The following is a 13423-nucleotide window of genomic DNA, read 5'->3' on the forward strand; positions in this document are numbered from 1 at the left end:
AAAATAGAAAAACATAGCTAAATGAAGGTTTAAAACGTAACTGAAATATTTGTTGTTGCCTCTATTATCATCTTCCTTAATCTCTATAATACCTATCTGGAAGAAAACAAACATATCTTTGTAATAAGTATCTGTGCTTGGAATGTATTAACTATATTTAATCTAGGGATGTTTCTTAGAGTCTCTTTAGGTTGCACAGATAGAATAATTCTCCAGAAATTCTCATGCAGTATGATAAAACATAGCAATTTATTTATATTATTCATTGTAGCTATGTGGACTGAGTTATATTTGGATTCCACTCTACTTTAGATAATTATTTTTCATTAAAATGGAAGTTCTCCATCTTGGCACACTGCTCACATTTGGAGCTGGATAATTCTTGGCTCTGGAATGCTATCCCTGGCTTCAACCTGCTGGATGTCAGTAGGAATCCCCAATTTTAACAAACAAAATGTCTCTGGATACTATCCAATAGGCTGAGAAGGACATAATTGTCCACTGGTTTAGAACCACTACATTAAAGCAAAACATGACTCTCCCTACCTTACATGTCTTCACTAGGAGAAACCAGAAGACAAGCTACATTCCCTAAATAATGCACATTGGACATACCATGTCAATCCCATTCCTAATATCTTCTCTTACGATTTGTTTCCCCATATCCAAATATCCCACACGCATCCCAATAGTAAACATCCACTTAAGTTCTAAAGCCTATCTCAATTTCCATTCAAGCTATGTAGTCTTCTCTGAAGCTAACTGCAAAGATTTTCCAAACAGTTATTTAAACCTATTTAGTCTTGCCAGCTGGATGGTAAACTACTAATAAGGCAAAGTTGCTGCAATAGTAAGCAACACTGAGAGACAGTCTGAATTCAAGCCCCAAAACACAGCAGCTGTGCAATTCAGGACAGTACTTAGCATCTTGTCTAAATTCCTTCATCTGTAAAATTGAAGTGAAAATCACTCATATTTCATGGTGTCACTGAAATAAATAAATGAAGTAAAAGGTAAAGCTCTAAGGTCTCTGCTTGGTATTTTTATTTACTTAGCAAACACTTTCATTGTGCACAGTATGACATCATTTCCTTTAGTCCTCATTAAAAAACCTACAAGGAAGGGGTGGTGATTATTACCCCATATAACAGCTGATGAAGCCAAGACATAGCACAGCCAAGTAACTTGCCCAAATTCACATGGTTAACAAGGAGTGGAAGGGAGATTTGAATCTGACAGAGACAGTTCCAGTGTTCTTGCTCTAACCACCAAGACATGCTTCCTCTTCAGTGTAAAATATACTCAAGAAAGCCACCCACCACCAACATTGTTTTTACTTCTCTTATCCTTCTTCCAGGGACTGAAGCAGTGTATATTCAGCATTTTTTTTCCATTGTACACAATTGCAGCACAACTTTTCATTTCTCTGGTTGTACGCAACGTAGCATTGAACCATATGTGCAGTCATGCATGTACCTAGGGTAATGATGTCCATCTCATTCCATCATCTTTCCTGCCCCCATGACCCCTCCCTCCCCTCTGCCCCATCAAAGCTACTCCATGTTTCCCATGCCCTCCCCCATTATGGATTAGCATCCACTTACAAGAGAGAACATTTGGCCTTTGGTTTTTTGGGATTGACTTACTTCACTTAGCATGATATTCTCCAAGCCCATTCATTTACCTGCAAATGCCATAATTTTACTCTCTTTTAATGAGTAATATTCCATTGTGTGTGTGTGTGTGTGTGTGTATACACACACAAAGTTTCTTTATCCATTCATCTACTGAAGGGCATCTAGGTTGTTTCTACAAGTTTAGCTATTGTGAATTGAGCTGCTTTAAACATTGATGTGACTACATTACTATAGTATGCTGATTTGGGGTATAGACTGAGGAGTGTGATAGCTGGTTCAAATGATGGTTCCATTCTAAGTTTCCTAAGAAATCTGGAGAGATTTCTTCTAAGCAGTTTGGAGAGACTGCTTTCCAGATTGATTGCACCAATTTGCAGTCCCACCAGCAATGTATGAGTGTACCTTTCCCCCCACATCCTTGCCAACATTTATTGTTGTCTGTATTCTCAATAGCTGCCATTCTGACTGGCATGAGATGAAATCTTAGAGTAGTTTTGATTTGCATCTCTCTAATTACTAGAGATGTTGAACATTTTTTCATATATTTGTTGTTTGAATTTATATCTTCTTCAAACAAGAAGAAGAAGTGTCTGTTCAGCTCCTTAGCCCATTTATTGATTGGGTTGGTTTTTTTGTTTGTTTATTTGTTTGTTGATGTTAAGTTTTTTTCAGTTCTTTATGTATCCTGGAGATTAGTGCTCTATCTGACATGCATGTGGCAAAAATTTGCTCTCAAATTGTAGAATCCCTCTTCACTCATTGTTTCTTTTTTTTTTTTTTTAATATTTATTTATTTTTTTTTAGTTCTCGGCGGACACAACATCTTTGTTTGTATGTGGTGCTGAGGATCGAACCCGGGCCGCACGCATGACAGGCGAGCGCGCTACCACTTGAGCCACAGCCCCAGCCCCACTCATTGTTTCTTTTGCCGAAAAGAAGCTTTTTACTTTGAGTTCATCCCATTTATTGATGAGGATATTGATAAAGGAATCTTGCTGGAATAAGCCCTGAAATTATATTTTTTTCACATTTCTTTTCCAACTAGAAAATCTCAAAGCTGTTATTCAAGTTTGCATCTAGAGATATGAATTACCTTTATACATCATCCAAAAATAATTCTGCTGGAATTTTATCTAAAACACTTAACTAAAATATTTTGATATATCAAGTGGGATGTGAAAATGGAAAGGTGCTTTCAGAAAGTCAGTAAATTTCAAGGACCCTCAAACTGAACCTCAGCTAAGTATAACCAGTCATTTCAGTCTCTATGCACTTTTTAATTTTAAGAAAAAATTTAAGACATTAGGATATTCTTAAAAAAACACATGATAAATGTTTTCACATAAATGCTCAAATTTTTAAAATAACAGAGATATTCTCTTTGTCATAGAACCTTTATGAGCATACTTTTCCTTGGCAATTTAGGAAACATTTCATCTGATTTTTAATTTAATTCCATTAGATTTTAATCACACCCTTTCAAGACAGAAGTGGTGTAAGGTTTTATTTTGTTTTGGCAAAAAAATTTACTTAAGTACACAAAATGAAGGCTGCATATTATGCAGCTTTAAAAGTTTTTGAAATTAAGACTGTCCTTCACAGAACATTAACATATTAAGGCATGTAAATAAAATATGAAAAGTAATTTAAGAGAAAGAAGCTCATGTGTGATACATGTATGATAAAGAACTAAATGAGTAGGATCCACCATGCTAGGTCTTGAGAAAACATATAGGACGTGGGGACCGTGTGCTTGTGAGTACCGGTGACTCTCTTCCATTTTGATCAGATTGTACTTTTACTGCTGTCCAACATACTACTGGAATATACTTCTGTTTATTCTACTGAATAAATGGAATGCAAACCCAAAGATCGATTGATGTTACTGAAATGTCACAGAACAGTATTATTTACTGTATAAATCAGACCTGAAGCACATGAACACATAAATACAAACAAAAACTAATGCAATTTAAGTAAAGAGTAAAATGACTACATGTACTTGTAAAAACCATTTGACTTTAGAATAAACTAAATGGCATTCTAAATGGATGAGGAACAGGAGTGCCTTTCTAACACATTATATTTCTCCATTACGCAAAAAATGAAAGATAAGGGATGTGAGGTAGACATGTGTTGTGGGACACTTAACTCATCTTGAAGTTATCTTCCATGAAAAGACCATTGGGGAATAAATTTATTTAGAGTTTTTAAAATCCTGGGTGGATACTCAAAAACATTCCAACCACGTTAGTAAACTATAACTCATGTTCAGTCAAAATCTAGTCTAATACTAGGAAAATGCTTAAAGTAGAAACCATATACTTTTAGGGCATCTCGTAGCTTCAAGCCAATGGCAATGTTAGTTGCCATTTCAAATATTATTCAAACATTATTTTAAATATTCTAAATAAATATTTCAAACATTTCAAATTTAAAATTCCTTACTTAATCTAAAACTGTAATTAACCCAAAAATATTATGAAGTTTTTTATATGTTGTACCTCATACAAATTCAAATTAACCATGAAGAGAAATAACAGAGGCATTTATAATTTACAAAAAGTGGAATATAAAGTTACTTTCAAATTCTCAATTGAGGGGAAAAAAGCAATATATTCAAGAAGAAAGAAATAATTAACTGCACATTTTCATTTGTTCTGTTCATTTTCCGCTAACATTTCGCAAAAGCAAGGCACCACAGGACCAGCTTGACAAGCACGCATCAGCACTCCCATGGTCCTTGATGGATGTTAAGGGGAAGTCAGGCCAAGCTGCCAGAGACACATGGGCGCACACTGTGCCCGAGTAATTTCAGAAAAATAGCTTAGCACCAAAGGTACCATTCTACAGCTTCTTTCTCTCAAGCTGAGAGAGAAGGATCCCTTAATTTGCTTAACGGAGGAATTCAAAAGGGAAATATTTTGTCTTCAAAATGAAAAAACTGAAAGTTTTCCAGTGCCCAGATGACCCAAAGGAATATCCATCCTTTTTGTCATCAAAGATAATGTTTACAAAATAAATGTCCTTTTATGTTGATGTAGGAAATAAAATTTTAAATGACAGGTAATGCTTATTGAGCACTTGTCACGCATCACACATGTAAGCACATCACAAGTACCAACTCACTGAATTCTCCCAACATCTCCAAGACCAGGGATGACGATGAAGAGAAGGTAAGAAACTTGTGCAAAGACACGGGGCTACAGTGAGTAGTCTGGGGACCTTGCTCTTTCACCAATATGCCCCGCCTCTTTCCTGGAGCTTCTGATCACTTTGGAATTCAAGAATGGATACAGGACAGGGAAAATTTATTTCATACTGATTTCTAGATGATCTTGATCCTGAAGATGCTTAAAGATTAAATAGATAATGCTCCTCTATACTCATGTGCAATATTCCTCTCATCCCAGCATTTATGAATTGGAAGATTGAGTTATAAGGTTTTTTTTTCCCAGCACATTAGTAACACTTTATATTGAGAATTAGGTCCTATTAAGAGGATCAAACTAGGGGGTCATAGAGCTGGGATTGAGGATTCTGCTTTAAGACTGGAGAAAAGAGGGCAACTTTTCCTAAAATTCCTATAGTTTTGAATTTTCTTGTATTTCTACAAGTGTTAGAAACATGCGTCTATTCACTGTGCATGGCTTCGTGACCACAGATGGCCATGGACACTGGCCTCTGAGCACTATCAGTCTGAAGATGGTTGTAGAGTCTTCTCTCTGGTATAGTGCATGGCTTCTGGAATTTCTCTCAGAGGCATTTCATGGCCTGTTCATGATGGAAGGCACCCCACTATTTGGTATAACTATAAAGCACTGATAAAAAACACCTTTTTTTAAAAAAGTGGAAGGTCAGCCTCCATGAACACAACATTCAACAGAAGGTTGGATTCCAATAATCGCCAACACCAAGGCTCCCAGCAGAACCTACTCCTAACTTCCAGGCAACTCTAAATGTCTAGAATTCTTGTGGGTTCTTGGGAAAGAAAGGCAACTCACATGCCCCCACCTACTCTAGTGAGTACGGCTCAGAGTCCAAATTACTATGATTTAGAAAAATTATGTGAGATTTCATGGCCCTGAGTATGAAAATGGAGAATGTGTTAACTTTAAGGGTAATTATTCCATAGGACAGCAAAGATATACAGAGCAACACAGCACAATCCAAAAAGAATTAAACATCTGCAAATATTATGCACCTGTAGCCAGAACTAAGTTGTAAAGGAGCTTTTACAGCTCTTTCAAATAATCTTACGGATTTTCATTATGGCCATAAGGTGGTATGAACCTAAAGTTCTCCATAAATTCCTACAGGAAGGCATATGTCTAAGACATTTTAAAAGCATTCCATTCTGTTTGAATCAACCTGGTTTTGTAGTTTTATTCCCTGACAATATGTGAAAGCAATAAGGATTTCAATAGCTATAAGGATTTATCTGAATTTCATGCAGTAGAAATGTATACCACAGATGTGACACATCTCAACCTCAGCTCTTGGAAGGGGAGAATAACAATATTTCATATCACAGTGGTTAAAAGCAGAGTGCCTAAGTCATGTTGCCTGAGTTCTTGAATATGTCTTAAATATCATCACAAATTAAGTTGTGGGAGCATTAAACCCTACTAAAATGTTGATGGAAGATTGTTCTATGTCTGTGAGGGAAAGAGTGTTTTTGTGAATGTAAATGTATATATATGGTGCCTGCCATATATTCGACTATTTGACTTTAAGTAGGCATTGTGATCTTTGGAACAGAAAAAATAAATGATTTTTTTCCTATGTTTGCAATCTGGTCTGATCATGATTCTAGTATAAAAGTCAGGATTTAATAATGTAATTATGATACAAGTTTAAAGCACTCGTGTTTCCTTCTATGAGTCTTCTCAATGATAATGTAGTAATTCATCTCATTAAGAGTTTATCATAGGAATTTAAAATTAAAAGTAGCAAAGTGCTCAATGCATTTCATTTTTAAAGAAGTAAAACTGGTTAAAAAAAAAAAAAAAAAAAAAAACCTTAGAATCCATGCTCCCTTACAGAATGCTTACAGCCTTTGTTCTGCTCAGGAGTACTGTAGATCTCAGGGAAGCAAACAAAACAGAAAAGGTTTCTCAGACTCAATTGGTAGAGTGCTTGCCTCATGTGCATAAGGCCCTGGGTTCAATCCCCTGCATCACAAAAAAAAAAAAAAAAAAGGCTTCTCAACCCAAATGTGTCCATGGGTCAGCACTGCCTGCACCACTCCTACAGTAGAAATGCAGAATCTATGCCTCAAACCTACTGAAAAGGAACCTGCATTTTGAACAAAATCCCTCAGTGATTCAAATGGATGTGAAAATTAAAGAAGACTGTTGGGGGAAATGAAATCAACCTAGGCCTACAAATAGCATAGAGACTTAAGAATTAGGAACTTGATCCAGATTGTGCTTACGCGTTCATCTGAAAGAAAACTTTGTTTCCCCACAGGAATAGATATCATAAGAAACAAATGTGGGAGATTCTCAAGAAAATCTTGATTACGTTCAGATATTAATTTATATAAACTTATAAAAGCTGATTTGAGTACAAGGAGCTCATAATTCTCCTGAAGATATTTACTTTTTGTTAAAGTTTAATGCCAACATTAAGCTCTTTGTCTCCTGAATACTTGTAAGAAAAGTTAGCCCCACATGTAATCCTACAACTATACTTAGCAGCCAGAATACTGCAAAGAAGAAGAGTTTAGTGTCCAATAAAGGGCCAGACAAGAAAAGAAACCTCAGTTTGTATCCATAATTAGGATTTTAAAGTGTCTCATAATTATGTGAAATTTTGTCATTTTAAAGAACATTACAGCGTTGGCTGTCTGATCACATCTTACAGAAGGGCACGTGGCTCTATCTTCTTCTGAATTCTGAGACTAGCCTCCATTGTCATACGTGCTCTGGGTTTTCCCTAGCACTTCTTAAAAGGAGCAGAAATCCAACGAAGTAACTACTGCGTTGGTGTTAGCAATTTCATTTGGTTATAAATGAGGTTTGTGGTCAGGTTTATGTGTTTCGTTTCATGGAGGCACAGAGAAAACGCTATTACCAACTGAAATTCTGCTGTCACAGTAGAATTCACAACCTGCTGTTGGAGGAGGCTTTCCTCCATCACAGAACAGACAACACTAAAGAGCGCTGAACACCCAGCCATCCAGCACCTAGCACCCAACCTATGTCACCATGCTATTTATAACATGTCACATCCATTGCTACTTTTTGTAACTTTAAAACTGAGAGTTGTGTTAATATCACCCAAGTGATGCACACTGATTGTTTTAGAAATAAGAAACTTGTAATGATTCTGAGTCAGGTATAAATGTAAACTACTGACAGCTTCTTCATATGAACCTTGAGCATAATAATGCAGAGCAGGATTGACATTGGGACACTGAAGGTAGATGCTCTATTTCAGCATCAGTCTTCAGTGATTCTGAGACTAGCCAACATGTCTAGGAAAGAACGGTGACTGATTTGTTCTTGGCTGACTGGGTGCCCTCTGGTGAAAAGGAGGAGATGGGCCAGAGGCTATGATTAGAGTGTCATCTCTGCCCCTGCGAAGAGTTCATGGGATGCTGCCATTTGTATTAGGACATCTCAATAATGCAGAAGGAAATTTCTAAATGCAGCTACTTAGGATAGGGCAATTTACCAAAGAATAAAACAAAAATAGATATAGTCAGCACTATCTAAAACAAAGAAAGGAGATACAACTATTTAGCGGGAAATAGTGATTTGTTTTGTGTGGTATCCTTAAGAAAGCCCTTATATATGCAAGAAAAACAGAGAACTCAAATAGTAATCTGACACTCTTCTTTTCCAACCTGTAGAAATTTATAGAAATTTGCCCTTTTGGGGGAATTGAACCCATGAGCATTTACCACTAAGCTAAATACCCAGCCTTTTTAATTTTTATTTTGAGACAGGGTCTCACTAAGTTACTTAGGGCCTCAAGATGTTGAGTCTGGCCTTGAACTTGTGATTCTCCTGCCTCAGCCTCCCAAGTCGCTGGGATTGCATGTGTGCACCACCACACCCAGCTATAGAAATTGACCTTCTTAAATTAGTGCAGACACTATAAAAACAGAATAGGGTGGCCCTGAATAGGGTAGTACTGAAAAAAAAAAAAAAAGACAAGAATAGGGTATAGGGTTCTGTTACTTTGATCTATCAATATTCCTGGTGTTGGGATATGTTATAGTTATTACAGTTCTAGTCTATTTTTAAAAAATTTGTTATATACAAAAATGCCAAATACAGCTCTCTTGATGATTTGCATAGATCAAGATCATTAAGCAGTAATATCATCGAAACTCTTCTAAGAAGAGTACACATATAACTTTTCTCAATATATCTTCCTACAACTACTTACAAATAAAGTATTTGGCAGTATAGCTCATTCTTTCACTTTCTTAGACTACCATATCATGAAATTCTCTAGAACTCCCTCTTGCCTTCTTGTCTCTTCCCAATTTCTCGCAAACTCATTAAGCTGATACAATGAGTTGGTGACCTTCCTACACTGCATCAAACAAAACAAAACAAACATAATAACTCAAAACAAACCAAATTAAAGGTGCTGAATATATGTTTTTACATAATATCTTATCACTATCCTTTCTCCTGTAGCAATTAATTTCCACTGGCTATGGGTTCTTTACTATGTAAAATAAACTTCTAGAGTGGAAGAGTCTAACTTGTGTCAAGCACACTGTGGGGATCCAAAGATACCTGTTTCTGGTTGTATGAGATGGATGAATGTCTTGGTTTCATGCTTTTAGTATTATTATCAATGTTGAATCAAACAGATGCAAAATGACACTTCCAGCATCACTCTTTCCCCTATACTAATAATCAAAAAATAAGCACTGGCCAAGTGTCAGGGATCTGTGACAGTTGCTAAGGAATCCAAACCATATTAGTTGAAAGAGCCTCATGGACTACAGAGTCTGAACTGCTCAGACACATCATAAGCACAGTGACGCCCACTGTCTCTGCACAACAGTACTCTGTATTGATACAAAAGGGCGGGACTGTTTTGCCTAAGAGATAAGAACTACATTTTTTTAAAGTCAAATTAGATCCATCTTTTGCATGCCTGGAAAGTTACTGATACCTGTTTAGTAGAATAAAAAAATGGTGTTTTCAGCTAGCAGTATGACCTGTTCCGTTGTAAGGCCTGTGCGTTTTCTTAAGGTCATAGGGGATGGCAGGCTTTAATTTTGGCTTCTAATGTTTCTTCTCTTTTCACAGAAGCCTTTCTCCCAATGCAATCTCATTTAAAATGATGAAAATACAAAGAAATCTTAAAAGTAAAATAAGAAAGTAGCTTAATAAAAACAATGGCAAAAAAAAAAGTGGACTGTATGAATTAGACTCAGATCTCAAATTGAGAATATAATCCTCAGCTTCAAACCAGTTTTGAAAAGATCGCCACGGTTCCCCTCACCTGTCATAAAAACCTTTACTCAGGCAGAAATTATGCCATCAGGTTCTAGCTCCTGTTCTCCTTACTTTGGACATTTACCAACTTCCTGGATGCTCTTCTACCTTCACTGATAGCCTGTAACAGAGCTCACATTCTTCTTTTCCTTGGTATCTAACTTTCCCCTCTCTGTTGACGTTTTCACTGCCATTTTGACAAGCTCAGGCCTTCCTATTTCTTTTTCCCCATATTTCTTATTGGTGCACTGTAATTAGTGGGATTTGTTGTTACATACTTATGTATGTACAGAACAATAACTCTCCAATTCTTTGAAAAATAAAACAGTTTTCCACATTCTCTTCCAGAATACTGGATATACTTAATATTTTGTATACCATGGCTAGAACATTTTTAAGTGCAAATCCAGTCATGTGGCTTGCTGCTGAAATGCTAGCAAATTCTCCCTATTGCATAGATAATATAACCTCAGTGCCAGTCCTTGTCGTCTCATCTTGTCCCCCACTCCAGCTAACACCTGGGCTTCTGTTCTCTAACAACACTGGACCTAACTCCTGACATGCACTCTGATCTACTGCCGCTGAACATCCTGTTTTCTCTGCCTGTGAATTCCCTTTCTCACCACTAAAATATTTTTCCTTCAGCTACTGATTTAAATGTCACTTCTGCAGGTGTGACATTATGACATATATCCCTTGGTTTTAGCCCATGGCGCCTGACTCATTAACTCCTTCCCCAAGGTAGGACACAGAAACCAGAATTTCTTTCTCAAGGCAGGAAACTCTAATCTTCCCTCATCTTTCTTTTTTCGGAGCTGGCCATAAAGACATTTTCTGGTCTACACTCCTTGTCCAATAGTAGGTCCTAAGGCTCTCCTGATTCCAGAAGAGTCCTACCCCATGCCCTGGAGGAAGGAATGCTGCACAGAGATGCCGGGAAGACTGTTGAAGCCCACAGCCTCTGCTGGGTTTCTCCTCCCAGTCTATTGCTTAACACATGCAATGGCGCCTCTGCAAAAACCCAGAGGACAGAGCTCCGAGCTTGTAGGTCATGGAAGGTAAACATGGTAAACATGGAAGGTTCTCGAAGGGTGATACCTGGGGAAGGCACAGAAGTACCCCTTCCTACACTTCACCCTGAGCATCTCTTCATCCATAATACCCTCCATAATCAACTAGAAAATGCAAGTGGTTCCCCAAGTTCTGTGAGGAGCTCAAGCAAATCACCAAACCCAAGAAAAGGGTTATGGGAACCCTACTGACTGCCAGGGGTCAGACGCACAGGTAAAGCAACCTATGGCTCCCGGCTGACAGCTAGAGGGAGTGGGGGGCGCAGAGCAGGGAGCAGTCTTGAGACTGAGTCCTCACAGGAACCTTGCAGGAAGGATCTCCAGCGTCTCCAGGTAGGAAGTGTCAGAACTGAATTGAATTTGAGGACACCCCGTTGGTGTCCGCTGCAGAACTGATTGCTAACTTGCTGGTGGTGAGAAATCCTTACACATGGGTCTCAGAGTCTTTTGCCACGACTGTGGTATGAGAGCAGAGGAAAAACAAGACAAACAATTTGTTTTTCCAACATACCACAGAGCAGCCTTCCCTGTCTCCCACTCCCAATCTTCTTCTTTCTTCAAACCTTGTTCTGAGGGTTCAATTGCTCATGCTCATAGTTTGGCAATAATCTAAAAGTTTATCAAATCCACTATGATAATATTTATTCATTTTTTTGGCAGCCCCTCCTCCATGAACCCCGACCATCTGCATTGTCAGCTTAACAATAAAAATTGCTTTTAAAAGCTTAAAGATGGATTGTGCCAACAAGTTAAGGTAACCTTATCCTTAGGCTGGGGTTCATGATTCCTGACTGTCCTGCTAGGTTTTTATAGCTATCCCACCCATAGTAAATACACTCAAAGTCATCGAATTAGATAAACTGCATTTTCTAATCTGATAAGCACTCACAGGGGCAGCCTGTTTGAAGTCTTGACTCAGCACTTTTTTTCAAAGAGAATCAAACAGAACTTTGAATTCCAAAAATCTGTGTGTCCCAAGATAGTCCTTTTGTTTGACTGCAAATGCTCTCAGCTAATGTAAAGCAAAGTAAAATGCTATTCTGACAGATAATACCATCAGACAACTGTTCAATGGTTATCATTCAAAGTTAACCACATTCAAAAAAAGGGAAAGCCCCCACCTTGTAAAGGAAGTAAAGCAACTGAAGGGTGAAGCGTAACTACACATTTGCAACAGCAAAGCAAATAAGGTACTCACGCATGTCACCAAAGGCCCCCTTTGTCACTTTGGTGGCACGTAACACCACCACTGTGAATTTATGGGAGTACTGGTGCTCCACCTAGAAATAAAATGAGAGAAAATTTAAGTAAGCTTTCATGGTAGAATATCATTGCTTCCTTGACAACGATTAAAAATAATCTAGTTGGAAATCAGTAACGTGCATACCAGAAACATTCTTGGATGCTAAGGTTGGTCCTTTCTCAACTTTCTCTTCTCTCCCACCACAGAATCATTGAGACAGACGTTTAGATCATGTTTCAAAACGTCAGACACGGCAGCTTGACTATTAGCACTTCTTTGCTGTCAGGTTTAACAAGTCTTTGGGGGAATGTAAATCAGGGCTTCAGGCGTTCCAGGAGCACAAGCAGGCTTTGTACTGGCTGACTGGGAAAGCCTGGCTGGAAAGGTGATCTCAGAGCAAGACCTTTGCCACACTCAGAATTGTGTTGTTGCTGTTCACCACCAATCAAAAGCCTTTTCTGCATGACATTTCTAGAGCAGCTTGGGGACCCAAGCCTACACAGGGACTACTTACATTAACTTCAATGCATTTGTTATTAACCCATATGCAATAATTTTAAAGTCTTTATTAACATAATAGATTGTATGCACGTGGTAAATATTAACAGGTAGAAGATTTTATTAAACACCTCACCTAAATGGAAATAGGTTATGAAACAGCCCTACTCAGTGAGAATGGGGAAGCAAGAATTCACATAGTGTCAAGAGAACTGAAACACGACAAAAATCTTTGAAAGCTGAAACCATTTTTTTCATTTTCATGTTACGAAAGTTCACCTCACCAAATTCTAATAAACTTATCTAATGGGTTAAAATTCATCAATTAAATAAAAAGAAACAAGGACAATGATACCACTGTGAAGTAATAACAATCTAAAAAGCAAGAAGATGCAAAAACACCATAAAGAGGTTAGATTCATAAAGATTGAAAAGATTAGTCAAGTCAGTTATTTTTTAACCAAGGTACTTAAGGGAGGAAGGGAGGGCTGGACGTGGGGGGAG

At 37.7% G+C, this 13423-nt stretch overlaps 1 protein-coding gene across 2 annotated transcripts in view; it reads right to left on the bottom strand.

The window, feature by feature from the left end:
• Pla2g4a (phospholipase A2 group IVA) overlaps positions 1–13423 on the bottom strand; it is a 129557-nt gene that overhangs the window by 79171 nt on the left and 36963 nt on the right. For both annotated transcript variants that reach the window (XM_015491688.2, XM_048809822.1), the window contains exon 3: positions 12377–12458. In XM_015491688.2, the coding sequence (XP_015347174.1) occupies positions 12377–12458 (82 nt within the window). The remainder of the gene's footprint in view (positions 1–12376; positions 12459–13423) is intronic.

Source organism: Marmota marmota, unplaced genomic scaffold, assembly GCF_001458135.2.
Source record: "Marmota marmota marmota unplaced genomic scaffold, marMar, whole genome shotgun sequence".
Taxonomy (NCBI): domain Eukaryota; kingdom Metazoa; phylum Chordata; class Mammalia; order Rodentia; family Sciuridae; genus Marmota; species Marmota marmota.